Consider the following 23457-nt stretch of genomic DNA (forward strand, 5'->3'; position numbering starts at 1 on the left):
TCCGCCACCTGCACCCTGCCATGCTCCTCGCCTCCTTGACTGGGTGGGTGTTACCCACTGGGGAGGAGAGGGCCAAACCCAGCTCCCATCTGTGAAATGGGGCTCCGCAAACCTCTGTGAAAGCTTGCTGAACAGGCCCATGGCCAAATGGCCCCTTTCTGGTCCTGGAGTCCCAGCCCTTCATGAAAAGGGACAATCTAGTGCAGCTGGGGAGCATTAAGATGCAGGGTGAGACAGATGGGGGTGTCTTCATGTGAGATGTCCTGAAGCCTTCAAAGCGCTCCTTGGGCATGTGTGGGGATGACAATTACTAACCCTTAGTCATTCCATAAATATTTCCCTCATTAAGTGTTTTTTGGGGGGTCCCCTGTGCTAAGTGCTGTGCTAGGTTCTGAGGATACAGCTGCTTTCGGGAGAGCTGCCGGGAGGCCTCACTCCAAGCAGAGGACATCGGGAAACCCTGGGGTGAGGGCGTGCTGGTCATGGACAGTTCAAAAGAAAACAAGGAGGAACCAGGGCGTGGTGTGGTGGTGCCTGGTGGCCCAGGCCTTTAATCCCAGCAACTCAGGAGGCTGAGGCAGGAGGATCACATGTTCAAGGCCAGACTGAGCAAAATAGTGAGAGCGAGTCCCTGTGTTAAAATAAAAAAATAAAAAGGGCTGGGGGTGGGGGTGTAGCTCAGTGGTACAGCCCCCAGGTTCAATCCCAGTATCTAAGGGGAAACAAAGAAGGGAATCAAGGAGGCATGTGGCTGGTGGGAGGGAGGAAGAGGGAAAGGAAGTCGTGGGAGGAGATGGGATGGGGGCAGCTCACGAGGGCTTGCAGGCTACGCTGTGGCTTCCGGATTCAGAAGCACTGGGCACCTCTTCTGGCCCAGGTCCTAGTCTACGTTCTACCTGTCTCAGAGACTCCATTCTTCTCTCAGACTTCCAGTGCCTATCTGTATCCTCCAGTTACAGATGAGGAAACCGAGGCACCAAGAAGGGGAGCCATGTGCCCAGCAGGTAATTGGAAGCTGGGGATTTGGACCCAGGCAGGTCCTAAGCTCCAAATGGCTGAGCTCTTGCCGTGTCTTCCCTGGGAGAAACCCAACTCTTAGAGTCAAGCTAGGAGAGGTAGAGAATAATAATAAGAGAGGAGGTGGAGAGGGCAGGGAGGCAGCAGCCCCCCAGGACCCTCGAGACTCACCAAGAGGTGTGGGGCAGGGGCCGGCCTGAAGCACCTGTGTGACAGCCTGCAGAGCAGTGACACGGTGCCGGCCCACATCAGCCTCTGCCCAGCTCAGAATGTGGGGAGCAGCAGGAGGCTGTGGGCTCCTCAGAGGCTCCATTTGGCATTGTACAGGAGGCTTTAGCTAGAAAATCAGAACCCAGAGCAGAAAATAGCTTGAAAGCACATGCAGCCCAGGTTGTTGGACACATGCAGTCGGGTCACGTGCCTGTCCTGCTGCCATCTGCGGGGACTCCTCTTCACCCCTCACAGTCCAACGCAGCTGGTCCTTCCTTTGTAAAAGCTTTCTTGACTCTGCTGAGCTGGGGGCTCCCGCTTCGCACCCCGGCTTTGCCCTCTGCTCGCTTTTAGATCTCTGGGTTTTGGTTCCTCCTTTATGTGCCTGGCTCTTAGGCTTGGCCCGGCCCAGGACTTGGCTGGCCGTGTCCTTCCCAGCAGGGAGTCGCTGAGCAAGCCAGCCAGCAGGTGCCTGCCTCCTGCATGCCCACTGCGGGGCTACTGTCCCCCCACCCGTGGCCATTGGTGACCACTTAGCTCCTTCAATTACATGGAGTGACAGGCCACTGCGGGTGGGATGGGAACGCAGCAGGACCGCATGCCCGGTTGTGCTGGGCACTTAGCAGACTCCCATCTTACTGCCTCCCTGAGCTCTGATGCTGCAGCCTCAGCTCTGAAGACCAGCCTATTGGTTGCTCCAGAAGCCTCGGGGCCATTCTGGGCACATTTCTTTTCCCTGCTTCTGTTCTGCCTGGTCAGCTGTACTGGCTCTGCCCACGCGTCCAGAACCTGGGTGCTTTTCTCCACTCCTGGCCCCAGCCCCTGCTGGAGGTCCCCGCATCTTGCACCTCAAAGGGCTGGAGCAGTGCCCTACCTGGTCTCCCTGTGTCCACACTCCACACAGCAGCTAGGGGATCCCGCAGGTCACTCCCCTGCTTCTACCTGCAATGGCCCCCACCCTCCCTGACCCACAGGCCCTCCCCGGAGCAACCCCAGAATTTATCTCTTCTCTTGGGCCACTCTTCCACCCATCCCCCAGCCCCAGCCACTCTGGCCATCACATGACCTCTGGCCCGCCAGCCTCACTCCGGAGGAGCCCTTGCAGTGGCTCCGCCCACCCCTGGAGGCTGGCCCCCTGGATTCACCTTGCCTGTCAAGTTACTGCTCAGAATTTACTCTCCTGGGCCCAGATTTAATTTTCTAAATAGCACTCCTCTCCCTCCAGATAGAATATAAATCCATGTGAGAAGAGACGCTGGCCATCCCAGGTGCTAGGACAGGACTGGGCACAAAATCAGCACTTGTTAACTGTTGGTGAAATGAATACAAGATCCAGATGGGGCCTGAGTGCCTTTTGCAGCCACGCTGGGGATGTACCAATGCAGGTGCTTTGTATTGACAAACCCAGCAAGTTTGTATTGACAGTTTTACCACACGGAGATCATTAGACAGGTGTGCACAGGGTACAGTCAAGATACTCACGGCAGCCGGGCGTGGTGGTGCATACTGTAATCCCAGCGACGTGGGAGGCCGAGGCAGGAGGATGCCAAGTTTGAAGCCAGCTTTAGCAACTTAGCAAAACCCTGTTTCCAAATAAAAAAAAATAAAAAGGATTAAAGATATGTAACCCTGAGTTCAATCCCAGGTACAAAATATATATGTGTGTGTGTGTGTGGGTGGGTGGGTGTATTTTATATATATATATATCATTGAAGCATTGCTTATTGTCATCAAGAAAGGGCAGCAACCTAGGTGTCCATCAGGAGGGGATTGGCTCAATCCAGGTATGGCACAGCCAAAGGATGGAATGTTTTGTAGCCACTAAACAGGAGGAGAGGGGTCTGATTGTGCTGATGTGGTTTTCCCCAGGGGAGAGAAAGGGAGCCTGGTGCCTGATGTGCAATATACATTCATTGTAAATGCCTCCCTGGAGGGCAGGAGCTCTGTTTGCATATCTAAACATATCTGAGTCATAAAAAGAGGGAAATGGGTGGGAGGATGCTGGGTTAATCCCACTGTTCCTGGTCTGGTGAAGAAGGTGAAGCCCAGGGAGGTCATGCCACCACTTGGAGGCCCAGCCAGGATGGGGGCCCAGGTCTTCCTTCCCCAAGACCCACTTCCTGCTCTCAGCAGGTTCTGGGGACGCAGCTGAGTGAAGGGTGCAGCCTGAGCCTAACCCTGAGTCGTGAGTCCTTTAGGTGGAGTTGGAGCCTCGGCTTCCTTGTCTGTAAAATGGGCCTGTGTTCTCCGGCCCCCGGCCCCGCCCTCACTAGGCGGTGGTGGGGGAAAACGCTTGTGATTACAGAAGCTTATATAAGGATGAGCAGGACTGAGTGCTTCAGACACACCCAGCCAGCCACGCACGCACAAAGCCCTTTGAGGCTCATGATCCCCTTTAATCCGCACAAGAACCCTCTGAGGTTGGGGCTGTGAGTGGCCCCATTCTAGCCGCTCATGAGGCTTTCGAAACTAACACCCGGTGTCACCCACTTTGGTGGCAGAGCTGAGATGTAAGCCCAGGGCTTCAGCCTCCTCCTCTCAGCTTCCATACTCTAGAAAGTTCTCCATGTGTCTATGTGGTTTCCAGAACTCCCAGGCCCCGGGGGCCCTGGAGAGCTGGAGCACACTGGACCTGAACCCACCCATGGGTAGGTGGCCCCCAGGGCAGATTCCCCACTCCTAGGCCGCCTCCCACTTCATATGGCCTGTCCCCACAGCCCCTGATCAGGAGGGCCGGGGAGCCTGGAGCCTGCAGCCAGCCTGGGTCGGGCCGGGCCTCCCTGTAATTAAAGGAGCAGGAGGCTGGGAGCTGGAATCCATGTGGTCCAAGGTGGGGGAGGCGGGTTGGGGGGACAGGAGGAGCTTCCTTGTGGCCAGGCCAACCACGTCAGCAGCCACTGGTCCTCTGGAGGCAGCTGGGCAGCCATGGGTAGCTGGGAGGGACCCTGTGTGGACTCCCCTCCAGGAGGTCTCGCCAGCCTCCTGCCCATCTCCGTCTCCACCTCCCTCCTCGTGATGTCCCCCACCCACACCAGAGCCATGTCTCCCAAAAGCAGGTCACTGACGCTTGGCTCCTGTGTCCAGCCGTTCTGTGGGGGCAGAACGTTCTCTCCTGCTCTGAGCGCAGTGCAGACGGAAGGCTGGGGGGGCCGCTTGCAGGAACGTCCGGGCATCCACTGGAAAGGAGGTCATTCTCCACACAGAGGCCTTCTGGACGGCATGTGGCCCCTGGGACAAGCCCACAGCCCCAGGCTGGCGCTCCCTGCCTGCTCTTTAGCCCTGACGTTCTCCCAACCACTTACTGTCCCCTTCTGGCCTCCCTGCCTTTCTCCTGCCACCCCTTGGCCTGCACGCCTTCCCTCCCTGCTCAGCCTGTTCCCTCTCTGCCAGGTCAGACGCCTCCTCTCCCAGGCAGCCTTCCCTGATTGGGCTCAACTCTCTCCCCTGCAAGCCCTTGGGCCTTGACTGTCTTCTGAGCGTGCTTGTGAGGCCCGGAGATGTGGCATGAATGACTGCATCGTGGTCCCCTCACCCCCAGCTCCAAGGCTGTGATTCTGCCCTGGATATCGATCACTACTTATGGCCCTGGACGAGTCCGTCCTTCTCTCTAACCTGCATGGTCTTGTCCAAGCAATGACCACTGTCTACTAGAAGGGACCACTGTGAGGCTCACAAGAGGCAATGCCGGTGACCTCTCCAACCCGGGTCACCTCTGGTGGGTGCTTCACAAACGGCACCCAGTCCTTCCATGGCTCTTCTTGTCAAGGCCACAGCCTCCCCAGCCCAGCTCTGTCCTGCCACCTGCCTCTTTTACGTGGCACTCAGGGATGCCTGACCAAGACCGTCCCCACAGCCCTGCCCCACCTGCCCGGCCTTGTTCCTCAGCCCTGGCCCTCTCCACCCCTGTCCCCTCTGCTCCAACCACCTAGAGCTGACCTGGGGCCCTCAGCACCACCCCTTTTAAAAACTGCACAGGTGACTGCTCCTCTTCCTTCCCTGGCTGGCTGCTACCCATCTGTGGGGACCCCACTTAGGTCCCCCTTCCTCCAGGGAGCCTGGCTTGACCTCACACCCCAGCCAGGCGAGACCCCTGCTCTGTGCCCCCGTGACTCCTGCAGTGACCTGTCCCCTGTGAGCTGTTTTCCCTGCAGGGGGCCAGACGCTGGGCCTGGCTCCCCTGCAGACCCAGCACCAGCCCCGCGTCTGGCGAGGACTAGATGCTCAAAAAATATCTAGTGACTAACTGAATGGATGGCTGAGTCAATGACTGCATCCCCCACACTGCAGGAAATGTCTGGGAACAGATTTGAGTGGGAGGTTCCAGCAGGGGCCTGGGAGAAGCCCCTGGGGTTTGGGTGCTGGGTGGCATGGCAGAGTGGACCCCCACCCCCTCCCAGAGCAGGTCAGCCTCCCCCTCTTCCCACAGGGCCCCGGGCCCCGGAGCCAGCTTCCAGATGTTGAGCCCCGTGTCCGCCTCACCTCTGAGCCTTTCCATCTGCACAGCCGGGCCAGATCCCCGCAGCCAGCGTCGCGGGCAGCCAGGCCAGCCGTCCCCGGCGTCTTCCTATTTTAGACATCTCGCCGCCTCAGTCCCTTCTAATGTTTCCAGCCAGGCTGCGGGGGGAGGAGAAAGAGGTTACTGCTACTTTAAATGTGCTGTATGAAGGCGAGGGCTGCAGAGGGGCCTGCTGCAGGAACACCCCGTCATCCCGCCGGAGAAGCCGCCAGATGGAATACAAAAGGCGAAGCCCGGGCGCCCATGGAGACGGCCCCGGGGCATAAACCAGGGCGGGCCAGGGGCTGGGGGCGCGCTCGCCATGGAGCCCGCCCTCCTGGACCAAGACGGCTCCTACGGTAGGTGACACTGGCCGGCTAAGTGGCAGAGTTGGGGACCTCAGCCTGGCTGCTCAGGGGGACTTTTCTCCGCTTCAGGAATCTGAGTTGAAGCGGGGAGGCGATCGGGCAGCTGGCACTGCCTGGGCCGGGGACTCTGGGTGGGCATGGTGCCCTGGGTCACGGGGCACAGTGCCCAAGGGGGGTCTCTGGGCAGCGAGTGGCAGGGGGCCCGGGAAGGAGAGCTCCTGGGCCGCCAGGCTCTGCTCCTGGCTGAGGAGGTGCGGGAGGAAGTTTGCAGCCCCCTGCGGTCGCCTCTGCCCGCCTGGCTGCGGTCCCAGGTCCCCGGTCCCCTGGCTGCGCTGCGTGGCAGATCCAATTAGTGAGATCCTGCGGGTCAACGGAGACGGAGCAGGCGACGGGTGCACCCTGTCATTAAAGGCCAGGACTCAGGCTGAGAGTGCTCCCCAGGCTGCCACTGAGGAGCTGGACCTGCCCAGCCTTCGGGCCACCGGCAGCCCTGGGCAGAGAACTGGGGAAAGTTGCCTGGGACAGGCCGGCTGAGGGTCCGGGGAAGGGATGTGCAAGCCGCAGGTTTCCGCGGAGGCAGTTTCTGGAGGCCGGGAGCCCCCGGGAGGGAGCTGCCCCAGCTCTCTGGACGGTTCAGTTGGCCGCGCTGCTGCCAGGATGCTGAGCACACTGTGTCTGTCTCTGGGCAACGGAGGGAGGCGGGAGGGCAGGAGTGTGGTGAGGGACCAAGGCAGCAGGTTTGGGGCTCACTGGGGAGAAGGCCCCATGAGGAGGGGCAGTTGAGGGGCAGTCTCCCCCAGCTCAGGTCAGCCTTTCAGGGAATCAGGGAGCTCAGTCTCCTCTACAAAAACTGGGCTCTTTTCCCTCTGGACTGACTCCCTACTCCAGCCAGCCCTGGCTGCCTGGCACAGAGTCAAGCCACATTCCCTGCCCCCAGCAGCAGCCCAGCTCCCTCCAGGGAGAGGTCCTTTGCCACGTGTGGACCTGCGACCCCTGAGGGGGCTTGGCCAGGACGGGGCGAGCACCTAGCTTTTCCAGGCAGTCAGGTGGCCGGCGGGTGCACCTCGAGTGACCTCCAGGTGCCAACCTGTGTCGGGGTCAGGGGTGCAGGAAGAGGAGCTCAGTCCTCAGAACTAGCTTAGTGGTTGGAGGCAGGGACGGAGGAAGGGAAGGGAGAGGAGGAAGGAGGAGAGAGGGCTCTGGCCCTGGAAGCGCTCCCAGCCTGGACTGGGAGACAACCAAGGATGGATTCCGGATCCCGAGGGATGAGATCCTGGGGAAGGCTGGGGGCAGAGAGTCTGGGGGTGGGGACAGGCCTGCCTACACCCAGAACTGTCCACTTGAAGCTTGGCACAGGGATGCTGTCTCATCGAGGGTCCAGCACTGGGGGCTACAGGGGGATCAATCCATAATCAGGCAGATTTCCAGACTCCTCGAATCTCCATCTCCCCGTCCAGTGGTGTTCCGGAAATCCACAGCCCCAACTTGCTGTGCTCCAGTTCTGCTAGGGGCACGTTGGGCAGGATGAGCCTGGAAACTGGGGCTGCTCCACCTTAACCCAAGAGCCCTGTGCACAGTCAGCCCTTATTTTGTCACACGAGCTGCTATGGCTCTCCTGGACACTGGTCAGGGAGTGAGGTGTCTGGGATACGGGAGGAAGAGGCAAGGAGAAGGAGGACTCGGATGAGGGCAGGCGGCGGGGCACAGAGACCCGGCTCTTCCGTGGAGAGAGGTCTGGTCTCTCCCCGCAGGCCCTGGTTCTCCAGTTGAAGGGACTATCCTGGGCCAGGGCGACACAGGATGCAAGTCACCCCCGTCTCTGGGCCCTGGTTCTGCATTCATTCATTCAACACTTTCAGGACCTGGACTGGACTCTCGGGTCCAAGAATAGGCACTGGCCAGGGTCCAAGAATAAGGCAGACCTCATGTCCGCCTTTGTGACATTCCCAAGTCAGCCTGGGAAGGAGGCAGATGCCCCGATGGGGGGAAGTCATGGCACAGAGGAACCTCTGAGTTCACACTTGGAGTCCAGGAAAGCTGTCGTTAGTCGCTGATTCCCTCTGTCAGCTCATGAGAAACCATCACAGATTGAGGGTTTAAACAACAGAGATTTAAGAAGCCAAAATTATGTCCCCACAGTTCTGGAGGCTTGAAGTCCAACATCCATATTCCAACCAAAATGGCCACCTTTCTGCTAAGTTTTTTTGGTCTTCCCTGGGCCTGCGTGTGTGGAGAGGGAAAGCAACGGCTCTGGTGTCCTCCTGTAAGCACATGGTCCTATTGGCTCAGGAACCACCTCTCTGTACCTTCATTGAGGCCCTCAGAGGCCTCATCTCCAATAGCCTCTCCCTCTGGCCGTGCCATCCAGATGGGCCTGCTGCCTCCCTGCACCGTCCGACACCCCCTCCTTCACCTCCTCCCTCTCTAGGTCCCAGCCACACAGATCTGAGCTTTTTTATACTCTTCAAACCAGTTTCTACCCCAGGGACTTTGCACAGGCTATCTTTTTCTACCTGGATAGAGTATTCTTCCTCTCACTCTTCACTGAACTAACTCTTCTTCTTTATCCCAACATCAAATGGAAATCCAACTCCTCAGAGAAGCCTTCCCTAGGCCATATTCCCCCTGCCCCCGTCCATCAAATCAGACTCCACTCCCTTAGTCCTCCTTGTCCTCTATAGGAACCGTTCTTGTTGGCACTACACATTACTATGTCTTTCACCTGCGTGGCCACCATTCACCTCTGAACTCTCAGTGTGCCTGGGGCATAGCTCTCTGACTGGCATGTGGTGAGCGTCCAATAAATGCTGGTTGAACGAGGGAGGGGGTGAATGAATGAATGAGGAACGAACCAACGGTGAGTGAGTTAGAAATGAGGAATGAATGAACGGGAATGAATGGACAGTGAGCCAGTGAATGGATGAGTGAATGAATGGATGAGGAAAGAGTGAACGAGCCCGGCACCAGCTGGACCCGCCCTTGGCCTGCTCTTCGTCCCCAGGCATCCTCTCCATCTCGGGGCTCCTGTTGAGGGTACTGGGCTCCAAGCCCCAAATATTCCAGCTCTGACCATCAAGACTAGATCTGACTGACCCCTGGCACCCTCTTCCCTTCTTGTGGCCTGAGCCTCACCCCAGCTCCCTTTGGCTTGGGTGGCCTGGAGCCATCCCCATTCCTCACTCAGGCTCAATTTCCTTGTATGACAAATGGGCAGACCCCGCCGCACCCCGCCTGGTGCTTCAGAGGAGACAGAGGCGCCTGCGAGGCCTGTTGGGGGGTCTGTGATTCATGGAGGAGCCCGCGGGGTGCAGACAGGTGGCTGAATGCTCCCGAGGGGCTGGATGCTTTGGAAATCCTGGGGTGGACGAGGTCACTCAGAAGTTCAGAACCTTCAAATTCCTTCCTGACGACAACCCAGGAAGGACATCAGCCCCAGGGTCACCGGAGGCCCCCGTGGGGAGGCGGATGGATGTGGCTTGTAAACTTCCAAGTGCTGCAGGTGTAAGAACCAGGGCTGCTTATTGAGCACCCGCTCCGTGCCAGGTTCCAGGAAAAGCCTTTGATGCGCACCCTCTATTTGAGCCCTCATCACCTGGCAGGTTGCTGCTGGCCCATTTTCCAGATGAAGAAACTGGGGCTCGGGGCAGTTGAGTGTCCCAGAGCAGTGTTCAGGGCAGTGGGATCTGAACCCAGGCCACTCCAGCGACAATGCCTGAAGAGGCCTGGGGTCCCGTATGGCTGCCCGTCTGAGCACTGTGGCTGTACCAGAGCTGCCACCTGGGGGCCCTTCCATTTGCTCATGAGAAAATGACTCCCAGGGAGAGTTTACTGAACCAGTGAAGGGCACTGCGTGACAGGGACCGTGCTGGCTCTGCTGGGGACAGCAGGAGGCAGAGGCAGCTGTGATGGAGTGGAGTCAGTCTAAAGAAAGGGCTATTTTAGGCTGGAAGCTGTGGAGGCCTGATGTCACCACTCCCTGGCCCTTCCCGCAGACAGGGAGGCTAAAATGCCTTCAAGGGATTGGCCTCAACGGGTAGCAAATAGAGGCTCCTCTTAAAAATCACCGCTGCAGAGCTGGGGGCGTGGCTCATCCGTCCTCTCATTTCCCCTCCCCACCAACCTGATGAGGTATTATCATTCTCCTGCTGAAGATGAGGACACTGAAGCTCAGAGGGGCTGAGTGACTTGACTGAAGTCACACAGCTAGAGAAGCCAAGAATCACATAGGTCTGTCCCACTAAGAAGCCTGTTCTCTGAACCAGTGCCTCCTAGGCCCTTCCCTGAGGGTGTGGCCCATGTGATGGGATGTTGGAGGCTGTGCTTGGGCCTCCCCTGCCTCTCATGTTCCCTCCTGGCTCTATTATTGAGCTAACTCAACAGGCCCTGGGCAAAGACCTGGGCCCGCATCTGTGGTAAGGTACCTGCACCAGTGTGTCCTATCCTGGGTCGGGAAGGGATGCCAGAATTCATACTCCTTCCATCTTGCCCTAGGACTCTGGGGTCCCATTTCCTGCGCACTTACTATGTGCAGGCCTGTGCTGAAGGTTCTGCATGAATGGAGACTTCAGCTCCTCCCAGAGGAAGGAGCAGCCCCTTCACTCCAATGACACCATCCAGGCTCCAAAGCTCCCCCAGCCACAGAACTAGCAAGGGGTGCTTGGGACTCAAACCCAGGACTCCCAGATGCCAGTTCTCTTTCTACCACTCTGGGCTGGTCCCCCCATCTGCACCCTCCCCGTGCCCAGGGAGCCTCGCTTCTGCTGGCTGGCCGTTCCTGGGCCTCTGGGCTTTTCAGAGGGCAGGTGGAGGACTTGGTGTTTTCCTCACCCCCCACCCACAGAGTGGAGAAGAACCCCAATCTAGAAGAACTGTCAATCAAGAACCATGAGACTGGACAGGGAGGTGCTGAATCTCGTAGGCACCCAAGCCCCGGGGGCCACTGCAGGAGCCGGGAACTGGGGGCTGGTGCAGGGCTGGTGAGGGGCTCCTGTGCTGGAGCCGGAGGACAGAGCCAGGACAAGCCCAGGGAAGAGCCGTGGCTGTCCCGCAGAGGGAGGGGCTCTGGGTGGGAATAGAAAGAAGCCACTTGTCCAGGGGCTTATGTGAGCTTTAGGCAAACCCACGTTGCTTTCTATGGCTTCTGGAAGGCTCTGTCCTGAGGGTCAGAGGCCTGGGCTTTCCACCAGAGGGTGGATGAAGCATTGCATGGCCCAGGACAGCAGCTGCCTCATTGTGGGGGCTGGTACGGAGCTGCAGACCTTTGTTAGATGGCTCAGTGACATGGCCCAGTGCCCCAAGCCTTTCTACTGTCTAGTGCATTTCTTAGCACATTGATTCCCATTTTATAGATGAGGAAACTGAGGCACTGGCCCAAGTCTTTGTCCTGCCCGGGATGGGCTCACATCCCTGCTGGACCATTGCTCCACCCCTTTCTATTCCAAGAAGGCCGGGGCCCTCCCCAGCAGCACAGTGCGTTCCCAGCCTCCCTGGACGCCCATCTTCTTCCTTCTGGTGGGTGTGCCCGTGGCTGCTGAGCCCACCCAGCCACAGCTATGCCCCTTCCAGCTGGGATTCCTCCCAGAAATCCCCTCTGGAAGCCCTGGGGGGGGGCTGGGTGAGCAGTGGACGGCCCGGGGGAAGGGTCTGCGAGGGTCTTCCTACCTGTCACCATGGCATGACGGGGAGATGGAGGCAGAGAGGGAGGAGCTGGACTCACTTAATCGTCCTGCCTCCTGAGAGATCCGCCCTGACTCCATCAACCAGCCCCCACCTCAGGCCCGGCCCTGCCCGCACACCTGGGCAGCCATCATGCCTCCCCCTGGGGCTCTCCATCTCCACCTGTCCCCAACTCACTCTCCAGGGGCAGCCAGAAGGGGCCGTATTAAAATCCCCACAGTCCCCCACCCTGCCCCGCTGCAGCAGGACAAAGTCAACTCACCCACAGGACTCAAGGCCGCAGGGGTCTGACCTCTTCTGGTCACAGCACCCCTTCCTCTCCCCTCCACCATCATGCTCTGCCTTCTCCTGTGGTGCCATCCTCTGCTCTCCCTCCGGTGCCCTGCTCTCCTCTCCCTCCCGGAGCACTCTCCCTCCTCCCCTTCCCCACCAACCCTCCCAACCTGCTCATCCTGGGGGTGCAGGTCAGGCCCCCACCTCCAGGAAGCCCACCTCCTCTGAACTCCCTCCCACCGCACGATGGGCAAAGTCCACCGGCTTCTCTGCTTGCCTCCTCCTCCGGGTTGTGAGCTGCCCGGGGCTCCCCATGGAGCCCATGTGTGTGCACAGGCAGAGGAGCATGAAGACCAGGGCCCCTGGGCCTGGGCCTGGTCTCTGCATCCGCAGAAGCCCCTGCGTGAGCCTGTGCCTGCGTGGGGGTCCCCCATCCCCCTGGGCTCCCTGGGTTCAGTCTGTGAGTAAGCAAAGAGCCCCGAGGACCCTGGTCTCTGGCCTGGTGGCGGGAATGTGGGTGTTCACACTGAGACGGGGCGCAGGTGGCAGAGCAGATTCTGGGCGGGAGGGAGTCTGGGGTCCTGGCCTTGTGCTTGCGGGGCCATGGGACAGCCTTCTGTAGGGGAGTCTGTGACGGTCCTTCCAGATGTGACCTTGACTCCAGGGTGGAGGGATCGGAGCCACGTATCGGAACCACTTCCTTTCCAAGGCTGGCCGAAGCTTCAGCTCAGATGCCCAGCCAGGGATCCCCTGCCGCAGGAAGCTGGCCCTGACCAGCCTTGCTGAGGCCACTCTGTCCCCACTTGTCAGTGGAGTTGTGACCTCTAGTCCTAGGACATCTCATGGGCCAAGCCTTCTAGCTCTCCAAGGTGGGAGCCACTGTCCCTCCATCCCCTGGGGACTCTGCATCCCCAGAGGGACAAACAGAGCAGCCCTGCCCCTCCCCTCGGCAGAGCAGAGCAGGGCTGGGCAGTCTCAGCCCGCCCAGGGATCCTGGGGACAACAAGACAGGAGCTCAAGGGGCCTGGAATTGGACCAACTCATGGGAGCAGGGGCAGAGGCAGGTGGAGGGAGGGGTGGACTCCTGTCCAATCTGAAGCTGTGCCCGGATGGCTGGGTCACCACAACCCCGGGCCTTCCAGCCGGTGACCTACATTCCCCCAGCGCCTCGTGTGCAGGCAGACGAGTGTGCAGAGCAGGGCCCCGCGGGAGGGTGACCGGCCTGTGCCTGGTCTCTGCATCCGCAGAAGCCCCTGCGTGAGCTTGTGACAGCGCGGGGGTCCCCCATCCCCTGGGCTCCCTGGGTTCAGTCTGTGAGCAAAAGAGCAGTTCAAGGGACTGCAGTTCCTGAAGTGGCCTGCTGCCTGTCCCCATGCCTGCCCCTCCCCTGCCAGCGCCCTCCCTATGGATGGCCTCATGCTGCCCTTTGCTGATGTAGGAAGCCGGGTCCTGAGCGAGGGGGCGGCTGTCAGCGGAGGCAGAGGGGGGCGGCCTGGAGCCCCAGTGTGAGGCTGACCTGGAAGGGAGTGGGGTGAGCCTCAGAGGGAGCAGGAGGTGGCCCCTGGCCCCTGAAGCTGGAGGTGGCCACCAGCCCAGCATCTTCCTTCCTGGTGAAGCCCCACCTGGAGGAAGGGGCCCGGCCGGCTCCATAGCTAGGAGTCAGGGCTCAGGCCTGGCTGGGTACCCTGCTCTGAGACCTCTGGTCTCTCCTCTGCCAGCTCTGTGGAGGGCGGGTGACGGTGGCTGTTGCCGCAGTCTGGCTGGGCACAAATCACGGAGCTGCCACAAAGCACTGTATGTTCCAACAGGAAGCTTTATTGCCCGAACTCCACCAGCACTCCACGCACACCCCCCCCACTCACCCCCTCTTCCCCGGGCTCCGCCCCAACTCTCCCCGAACCCAGTGAAAACTCTGCGAGGACTCCACGGGACTCCAAAGTAGCCGGCGCCCGAGGCCACAAGAGCTGCCCTATTGCCAGACAGTACAGGTCTCTATACAATTGAATACACAGCTTAACATAACCATCATCATCTCAGTGGCTCGCTGGTGTCACCTCTCAACTACTCCCTTCTGGCAGTATGCCATGGTCATCCCGACTGGCTGTGGCCCTCAACAGGCTATCTGTCCCTCCCGGGCTCTTCTTTCAGGCTGGCCTCTGACAGCACCGCGGGCCTGGGCAGCCTGTCAGAGACTCCCCCATCTCTGTCTCAGTCTCGCCATCTAGCTCTGTGTCTCTCTGCCTCCTCCCATTCCCTCGGGGCTTGGCTGCACCCACAGGCACCTGGTGACGGCCTACTGTGTGCAGCAGTAAGTGGGCAGTGAGCTCGACCCACCTCGGCCTCTCCAGGTGGACTCTTCTTTTTTTTTTTTTTTTTTTTTTAAAGAGAGAGTGAGAGAGGGGAGGGAGAGAGAGAGAGAGAGAGAGAATTTTTAATATTTATTTTTAGTTCTCTGCGGACACAACATCTTTGTTGGTATGTGGTGCTGAGGATCGAACCCGGGCCGCACGCATGCCAGGCAAGCGCGCTACCGCTTGAGCCACATCCCCAGCCCCTCCAGGTGGACTCTTCTGAGTCCGCCTGTGTTTTGCTGCAGGCCTCACTCTTCACTCAACTCCCCCATGGAGGCCAGTCCTGCCCACTGGGCTCTGTCCCCTCCTGTGCTTGAGGACCACCCTACAGCGTCTTCGTGGGCTCTCCCAGTCTCTCCCACCCTTTCCTTGCTCCTCCTGACCGTATCCAGCTCCTTCCTCCTCTGGTCTCTGCTTCCTCACTGCCCGTGTGGTCCTCAGCGAGGTCACCAGGACAGCTGACCAAACATGGTCCACCTCTCCACACCTCTGCACCCTTCACACCCCTCCTGTGTTTGCACCTCTGCCCTTGGCCAGCTCCCACCGGGGCCTCCGTCACCCCTGCTCCATGCAGGCCCTATCCCAGACCAAGGGACCTCTGTAAGTCACCATTCCACTCAGGGCTCTGAGGCAGCCTTGTCACTCCTGATGGCCTTGTCTGTCAACCTGTTTGTGTGTGTCCCTGCTGCACACACCTCAGAGCTTCAACTCTGTAGCTCCAGCACTTTTCCCTGAATGTTTGTTGAATGAATAATGAATGGTGGAGTGATTTGATACAAGTAAAAGTACTTTGCAAGCTAAGTGAGGGGGCTGGGTCAGTGCAGCACACAGAGTGGTATTAAAGAGCATCTGGAGCCTCTGGCAGGGTGCAGCCTCATCTGGGTGGCAGGAGGGGACCCGGGCTGCCCCAGAATTTCCAGAGTATTCTAATCCTTGCTGGGCCTTGGGATGATACCCAGCCTTGCTCTAGAGATTGAGATTTAGTCTAGGGGCTGCCCAGGCACTGGAATGTTCCACCCCCCTGCCTCCCCTGGACTCCACAGGCCGCTCAGTTCTAAGGGGCAGACGCTGGAACGAAGGATGGCTGGAGCCCAGGGTCCCACTCCCAGCCTCCTTAATTCACTCCCAACAGCTCTCCGTCTCTCTGCTTGGTGCCAGAGGCCCTGGGGAGCCTCCGAGGGACGGGCTGGATCTGGTCTCAGGGAGGAGCTCAGAACAGGCGTTCATGGTTCCAATGACAGCACAGGAAAGGTGGGCCTGAGGTGTGTTGGAGCTAGCGTCGACCTGGTGAGCAGGCAAAGGGAACCGCAGGAGAAAGGGCAGGCGTTGAGAGCCACACAGCAGCCTCTCTGGGAACCTCAGGCAGTTGGGTAGACTGGACCCAGGTCCAGATGGGCAGAGGAGGCTGGAGCCTGGGGAGGTCAGCAGGACCAGGAGGGAGACCTCGGGTGCTAGGCCCAGAGCTTGGCTCTATTCTGCATGAATGGTTTCAAACAGGGAGGGAATGTGTTCTGATGAGTCTTTCCAGAATCTCTAAGACCCTCAACCCCACCTTCACCTGGCCCCCTCCCCTGAGCCGCTCAGGGGAACCTGGTTGGCTACCCACTTCTGGGGAGGTCCAGTCCCAGCAGGAGGAGGCTGGAAGGGAGAGAGTCCAGGCAGCCAGGAGTCCAGGGGGCAACCGTGTTGCTGGGTGGTGGCTTTAGAGGTGTCTCAGTCCCCCCACTCCTCCGTGTCCTCAGCAGCCCAGGGCTCTCCCAGCATCTAGGAGGGCAACCCGATCCTCCTCCTCTTGCACCTTGAGAAGCTGAACCAGAGAACAGAGGAAAGGAGACACGTGGCCCACACAGCTCTCACTGGAAGCCCCCTCCCAATTTATAGAGGCCACCGAGGCAGAGAGGCCTGGAGATTGCCCCATAGGAGGGGCAGAGTCCAGATTCCAGCCCTGGTCCGCGTGCTCCAAAGCCCATGTGCTTCCCATGGTTCACTGCTACTCAGAGTCTGTACTGAGCACCCCATGGGACTGTCCCACTCCAGGGGGAGGTAGGAGGGGCCGAGCTGCAGAGGGCCTGGGGTCTCCACTCACCTCTACTGCGCCTCCTGTAGAAGGGCAAATGGGGACCCAGCAGGGGGCAAGGCTGGAGGGGCTGATCAAGGAATCAGGGAGTCTCAGGGGGCTTCTGGGAGGGGCTGCTGGGACTGTCCCTGCTGGGAAAAGGGGGTGGAAAGAATTGAGATTTAGTTCAGTGCAGCAGGAAGGGTCCCCCCAGCAAAGGAAGCAGCCCCAACAGAGGTGGACGTGAGTTTCAGGACTTCCCAGCCCGAGCGAAGCCCGTTGCTTGATGGCCCACACAGCTGGCCAGGCTCCAGGGGGCCCTGGGGGTGACAGGCTTTATCATCCCGCTGACCTGTGTTACAGGAGAGCCAGCAGCACCCCTAGGCCTGCGTGCTAGCTAACTGGAGTAGGCGGGCGCTGTGGAAGGGGTTTGAGCAGGGCAGGGACAGAGTCCCCAGCTTGGGCAGGAGTGGCCTGAGCCCCAGCCCTGCATGCCAGCATCTTCTGCTGACCCAGGGCTCATTAAGAGCAAGGCAAGCTCCACCAGGAGACCGGTGCGGGGCAGCGGGCGCAGGGCTGAGGGCCAAGCCACGGGCCTGGAACAAAAGAGCTTGTGTTTGGGGAGAGGACCTCCCCCTCCCCCACAGCGTGGGGCTTTGGGAGTGGGGTGGGCACAACCACCCTGAGCCAAGAGGGGCTGCAGGGCTGGGGAAGGGGCTTGTGAGAGGCAGGATTCAGACTGAAGGGGCTGGAGAGGGGCTGGGAGCTGCCCTTTTGCCAGAGCCTCTGTTCACAAGCAGGCGCTTTGCAGAGGGCACCAAAATCAAGCCTGGGGCGGAGATGGAGTGTTGAAGGCCTCTTGAACCTGGTCCAGGAGGTGAGAGGTCAGGGCTGCCTTCCAGGCTTGGGTCGGCCAGGGCAGATGAGCAGCAGGCCCGAATCCCCCTTCCTTCTATTCGTGTGTTGTGTGTGTGTGGGGGGGGGATGACACACTCACACTGTGTCAGGGAGGGTGGGGGCTGGGGAGGAGAGAAGGGGGAGGGAGGGAATCTGCATGTTCACAGTGCCACCCCCCTCAGTCCTCCCTGGGCACTCAAATGAGCTTCTAAACGCAGACCCTGCTCCCTCCCCTGCTGAAAACCCCACTGGCCCATGACCCTCAGGATCAATTCCCCAGCTCCCCCCCCCCCCCAGTACCAGTACTGGGGAAGAGCTACATCCCCAGCCCTTTTGATTTTGAGACAGGAGCTCCATAAATTTCTGAGGCTGGCCTTGAACTTGGGATCCTCTTGCTTTAACCCCCCCCCCCCCAGTTGCTGGGATTACAGGTGTGCATCACCATACCTGGCCATATCCAGGCTCTTGACCTTTGGCGACCTGCTGCTGCATCCTGGATGGCCTCCCTTACTCCATCTGCAAATGGCCACCAGTGCCCATGCTTCAGCCAGACAGAGTGGCTGATGGCTCCTAAACACTCAGGCTTCCTCGGCCTCCCCAGTTTCCTGCCCCTCTCCCTGAGGCTTAAAACATCTGCCTCCCTCCCACCTGTGGTTCCCTGCCACTTGCCAGCTCCCACTCACATGCTGGTGCCCCTTTGGCGGCCACTGCCTCCAGGAAGCCTTCCCAACCCCAGCAACTGCGTGCCCAGGGCCTGGGTGGCACCCGTCACCTGGGGATGCAGCCATCTGTGAAGGCTCTGTCCTGAGGTCACACAGGAGTTTTGTCTCATTCTCCTGTAGCCTCAACAGAAAGTGGTGAACACGGACACTTGTTGGAGGAAGGAGGGACGGAGTACAAACAACTACAACTTCAAAAAAGGGAGAAGACAGGAGAGAAAACTAATGGGTAACCAATGGGGAAGTAGCCTGTCCCCGAAGCCAGTGCCAAGGCTGGCTGACCCCTACCCTGAGCTTGTCTCTCTGTGGCCAGGCTCCTGGACTGCTCGTTCCCCCAGGGGTGGCATCTTGAGCCCAGCTGGCCTTGCTGACAGGTCCTTCTAGGATTTGACCCTTGACGCTGTCAACAAAGCAGGACAGGTGTTCAGGCAGGTGGGGCGGGGTCTCAGGTGGGCATTTAGCAGCCTTCCAGCCCTGCAGACGTCACCGGTCATCAGTGAGCCCAGGTCCCTGGCTCTGGGAACCCCAGGAGCCAACAGAGGATCCAGCCCAGTGGTTTTCCAGCCACCTCTATGGAGGAAGACCCCATTTACCCCATTCCCTCCCCCAGGGAGGACTGGGGGGTGGGGACAGAGTCACAGCTACCTCCTGTCCATCCTGCAGAACCAGACAGCCTTCTGTTGAAAGCATAAACAGGTGAATGAAGGAACAGGAGTCGGACAGTCGGGTTTGTTTGGTAACAGGAACAAAAGGACTGAGTTTCTAGGGCGAGAGGTGGGGGTGGGGAAGAGGAACTGCCCCAAGGGATCAGAGCTGGACCGCAGGACACCGGGCACTGGGGTGATCACCTTAAACCCAGCCTCTAACAAAGATATCAAAAGACACTGCACATATTTCCCAGCTTTGGCCAAGGCAGCCCCAGGTTCAGAATCCGAATCTCAGGGTTCAAGTCCCAACTCCTCCATGTACTCCCTGCATTGACCGTGGCCAAGTCAAAGCCCCGCAAGACTCTGTTTCTTCCTCAATAAAATGAAGCTAATGACACCCCTGTCCCAGAGTAGTTGTTAAGCCTGAAAGAGAGCACAGAGCAGGGGGCTTGCACCATGCCTTGTGTGGATTCTACCTTGCCTGTGACCCTGGGGGAAATTTAAATCCCAGCTGTGTCCTTAACTGCTGTCTGAACTGAGACAAGTTTCTTAACCTCTCTGCCTCAGTTTCCTTACCTGCAGAATGGGTACAATAGCAGCTCCCACCTGGCTCACAGGACATAATGGCTTGATAAGTGTTAATGCTTCTGGAAGAGATTGGTACCCGTATTTGTCATTGCTGCATCCAATAATAGCACAGACCAGGTTGTGCTGAGGAGAGACCCCAGAAATAGAAGAAAAGAATGAATGAGATAATGAATGAATGAAAGAAAAAGTAGGGCTCTTCCAGGAATACCTAATGGATTGAACCTGACCCAGTGGTTCCTCTTGGCTGGGCGCCCACCCTGGCTCCCTGCGGCTGGGCCTCTCCCTGCATTTTTCTGCAAACACGTAGAGAGGTAGGATCCATTTCGCCCCTAGATGACTTTAGGTGATAAAGAAGTAACTTCAGCCTCCTTGAATTGAATCTTCTCTCCAGAATGTGTAACAAACCTGGAAATTGGAATTGGCCTGAAGCTGATTATTCTGGGAGGGCACCTCTTGGCATTAAAACTAAATTAGATCAAGGTACCTCTGTTATTAGCAAAATAATTCCCTACGATTACAGAATGCAGCCATGAATCCTCATGGCAGATGAACTTCAGGTGACTTACTTGAGACAAATAACTGTGCAAAAATCACAGGCTCATCTAATCGCTCCTCTATAGCATTGCAGTCAGGTAATTATGCTAATGGTTCCAAGAAATCACCTTTTGTGGTCTGGAATTGGGGGGGGCTTGAGACAGAAATGTGTGTGGCGGATATTACCTGCTTCCAGCTGGAGCGTCTGGGCGCCATGTTTGATTCTAAAAGGGGCCCTTTAGGGGGAGCCGGTTTGGCCCATCGTGGACTGAGGGAGAAACCTGTTATGCCGTCAGAATTATAGTGGTCTCATTACCCATCTCTTTTCAGATCATCTTAATATAGGAAATTGGATTTGTCTAAGTTCCACTCTTGGGCCTGGTAATTCTGAGAAGCAAGTTGAAATGTAAAAGCTCAGAACCTTCGAGTCAATGCAATCCAGCAAATGTGCATTTACGCCCTGGAGGGCCAGGCAGGGATCTGGCCAGAGGCAGGGAGAGCACCACATCCCAGGGTGTGCTTGACCCTTTCTAAACATTATCTCTCATCCCTTCAGCAGCTGGATGAGAGAGGCAGTATGGAGCCCATTTAGAGTCAAGGAAATAGAGGAGGTTCAGAGTGAAAGGACTCGCCCAAGGTGCTTCTGACTACTTCCTCCCACCAGGAGGGATCTAGACCTAGGAGGCTTCCTGGCAGAGTGGACTTGGGGAGAGGCCCCTTTATAAGCAGAGGAAATGGCTAAAGCAAAAAAACTAAGAGGCAGGAGACCTGGACCAAGTGTCCAAGGATGCGGGATGGGGTGGAGAGGGTGGCTGAAGATCAGAAAACAGAGGGCCTCAAATGACCCATGGATGGTTTGGACAATGGTGAGCCTGGAGGTGTTTGAGCAAGGGAGGGGAAGGGGAGAATCTGAGAACTACCTGGGCTGAAGTCTGTGGCCCATCCAGTGTAGGAAGGGGTCAGAAAGGAACGAGGTAAACAATGGATGATTTTTTGCATAAGTATATCCAAATATTGCAAAAGATGTCCTTATACTAAACAAGTAACATTTAACTGGGCCTCTTGTATATAATTTAGAAATCCTATTCCCAGTCCCTCACATCATCCCTGGCTGGGTCCTTTCTGCCCCTCTGGGCACACAGGCTGGCCGAAGCCCACCCACCCTGAGGCCCTGCACTCCTTACTCCTACAGTGGCAATAGATACTGTGCCCCTGGTAATTATTTTCTTGCATAATTATTTTACTATCTACCCTCCCCCTAATAGCCAACGTTACTTTCTTCCATCTGCAAAGGAGGAAAAAAGATAAAAAGTGAAGACTCAGACTCCCTCTACTTCCTGACCCCATCTCTACCCAAAGTTGCCTCCAATTTCTGCATCTGTCTCAGGAAGAGCTGGCCTCTCCCCCTGTCCCAGGACCTCACCTGTTCTCTTGAGTACTGCTCACCTTTCTCCCTGGCAACTTTGAAGTCACACCATCTACTGGGTCATTTTCACGGGGGCACCTAGCAAGGGCTTTCTGTCCTCACCGGCACCATTTCAACCCCAGAAAGCCGGGTTTGAGATGTTTCTGTGTGCGGGAGGCTTGCTGGGGTCTGCGCTCAAGCTGTGGACCCGTGCAGGGGACGGGCAGCAGCGGTGCAGGGCAAAGCTGAGCTGCGTGCAATCTCAATGGAGGTCCCATTCACCCTGTGTCTGGACCCAGGATGGCCCTTCAGAGTGGTCCTGGGTAGTGCCGAGGGGCCAGGTCATCATGCTCCTGGGTTGGTCAGTCCCTGGATGTAGGACATCCCAGGGAGTGTCACCTCTAGTGAGATGGCTTTCTTCATCAGGGGCAACCCCAAACTGCTGGCAGCTGAAGGACATCTTCCTATAGCCTTCCACATCTGGAAGAATGGTTCCTTCCTTATAGAAGGGGGATTAGTGCTGAGTAGCCCACGGTCCATCCCCACCCCCAAATTCCCCTCCAGCAACCATCCAATCTGGGTCTTCTTTCTGACTAAACTACTAAGCTGTCTGTCCTCCTGCTGCACCTCCCGGCCACTCCCTGGATCATTCTCTTGCTGGTCCCCTGTCTATTTCCTTTAAGTCCCTCCTCTTCCTCCAGATGAAGAGATTCATGTAAAACTCAAGAGTCCTCCATGTCCCTCTCGGCCCTGGGATCTCCCAGTGGCCTCCTCAAAGTCCCAGCCCCGGCACGGTGCTCAGGGACCTGGTGACCCACACTGTTCTCTTCCCTCCCCTCTCCCTGGGCTGCCCCTCATCCCTGATGCCCAGTGGTCTTGACTGTAAACTGCTCCCGGCCCCCGGGTGCTCCCCTCTGCTCATGCTTTTGCAAGGCTGCTCCTTGTTGGCTGCCTGTCATCTCTCTCCTTTAAGACCCACTCACAGGTCATCTCTGCAGGAGCCCTTCCGGAACCACCTGTGCTGCCCAGGTTGGCCTCAGGGCCCCACAGCCACCTCTGTCTTATGCTCAGCAGCCGCCTGGGACTATCACATGTGGGCCACAGGGCCAGCACACAGGTGGTCCCTGGGGACACTGCTGCCTGTCTCTGCCCCCTGCATCTGGGAGCACCTCACTCTTCTCTTTACCTGCATCCCCAGCACCCAGACTGGAGCCTGGCATGGGGGAAGGGGAGCCGACCTTGAAAGGCACTTGGGGAATCTGTCAACAGCAGGGGTGGGTGTGGGAGAAACCCTGGGGGTGGGGGTGGATTCAAAGCGGGGGCTGGTGAGGCCTGGACAGGGCTGTGCCCCCTGCGAGCAGACAGGCCCTGGAATAGGGGCCTTTCTGTCAGGAGCGCGTGGTCCTCCTCCACACCTCGTGTCTCTCACAGCCACCCTCCACCTGGTATTTAACTCTCAAACTCCTCAGAGGCAGCAGTGAGCTCTGTCCGTTTCTGCTCTTTGTTCTTCCTGACCATCACCGCTGTGCAAGGGCACCGGGTGAGCGCGCTTCCCTATCCTTCCCTCGCCTCCATCAACACTCATGTCCCCCCTTGCCCGGGGATTCTGGTGGGTTTGGTGTACACGGTCTGATGCTTCGTGGATGAGGTTTTGAATCTTATTTCCATCCAGGAAGGTCCTGCCTTCTCCTTGGGAGATTAAGTTATGAACTAACTTAGACTACTACAGAATAGTATGCAGAAAAGGGTGGTGCAGCCCAGTGGTTACCAAGCCCCAGGTTTAGAATCCCACAGATGTGGATGTGAGCACCAGCTCTGCCATTTACATGTCGGTGTGATCTTGCTCAATTTGCTTGTACTCTCTGAGCCTCAGTTTCCTCATATTAAAGGGACATAGACGATATCAGAACATCCTCAAAGGTGATTGTGAGAATTAAATGATAGAACACACAAAGCAACTGGAAAAGCATCCAAGTATGCTGACATATCAGTGGACCTAGGTGTAGAAATCTCTGGTAACAGTGTCCAGCCATGATAAGTAGAGCCCATCAGGGGAGGTGTACAAGCAAACATGGATTCATCCCTTCATCAGCCAACATCCATAGAGCACCTATTATGTGCTGGGGTCCTTGCTGGGGGGTGGGACCAGGTGCAGCAATGAGCACCCAGGGCTATGGGGTACAGTGTGGAGGCCAGGGAAGACTGCCCCGGAGGAAGTGAC

At 58.0% G+C, this 23457-nt stretch overlaps 1 protein-coding gene and 1 long non-coding RNA gene across 2 annotated transcripts in view; one reads left to right on the top strand and one right to left on the bottom strand.

Moving 5' to 3' along the window:
• Positions 1–591: 591 nt before the first annotated feature.
• LOC113197861 (uncharacterized) lies at positions 592–5780 on the bottom strand. The gene is made up of 4 exons (XR_003302762.2): positions 5707–5780; positions 2710–2810; positions 1189–1354; positions 592–1106 (listed from the first exon to the last, which is right to left on the bottom strand). It is a non-coding gene; the product is annotated as an uncharacterized LOC113197861 (long non-coding RNA).
• A 99-nt stretch (positions 5781–5879) lies between these two features.
• Positions 5880–23457, top strand: part of Dab2ip (DAB2 interacting protein) — a 184099-nt gene continuing 166521 nt past the window's right edge. Inside the window, exon 1 of the mRNA XM_026410370.2 lies at positions 5880–6081. Coding sequence (XP_026266155.2) covers positions 6045–6081 — 37 coding nt within the window. The 5' untranslated portion in view covers positions 5880–6044. The remainder of the gene's footprint in view (positions 6082–23457) is intronic.

Source organism: Urocitellus parryii, chromosome 4, assembly GCF_045843805.1.
Source record: "Urocitellus parryii isolate mUroPar1 chromosome 4, mUroPar1.hap1, whole genome shotgun sequence".
NCBI classification, from domain to species: domain Eukaryota; kingdom Metazoa; phylum Chordata; class Mammalia; order Rodentia; family Sciuridae; genus Urocitellus; species Urocitellus parryii.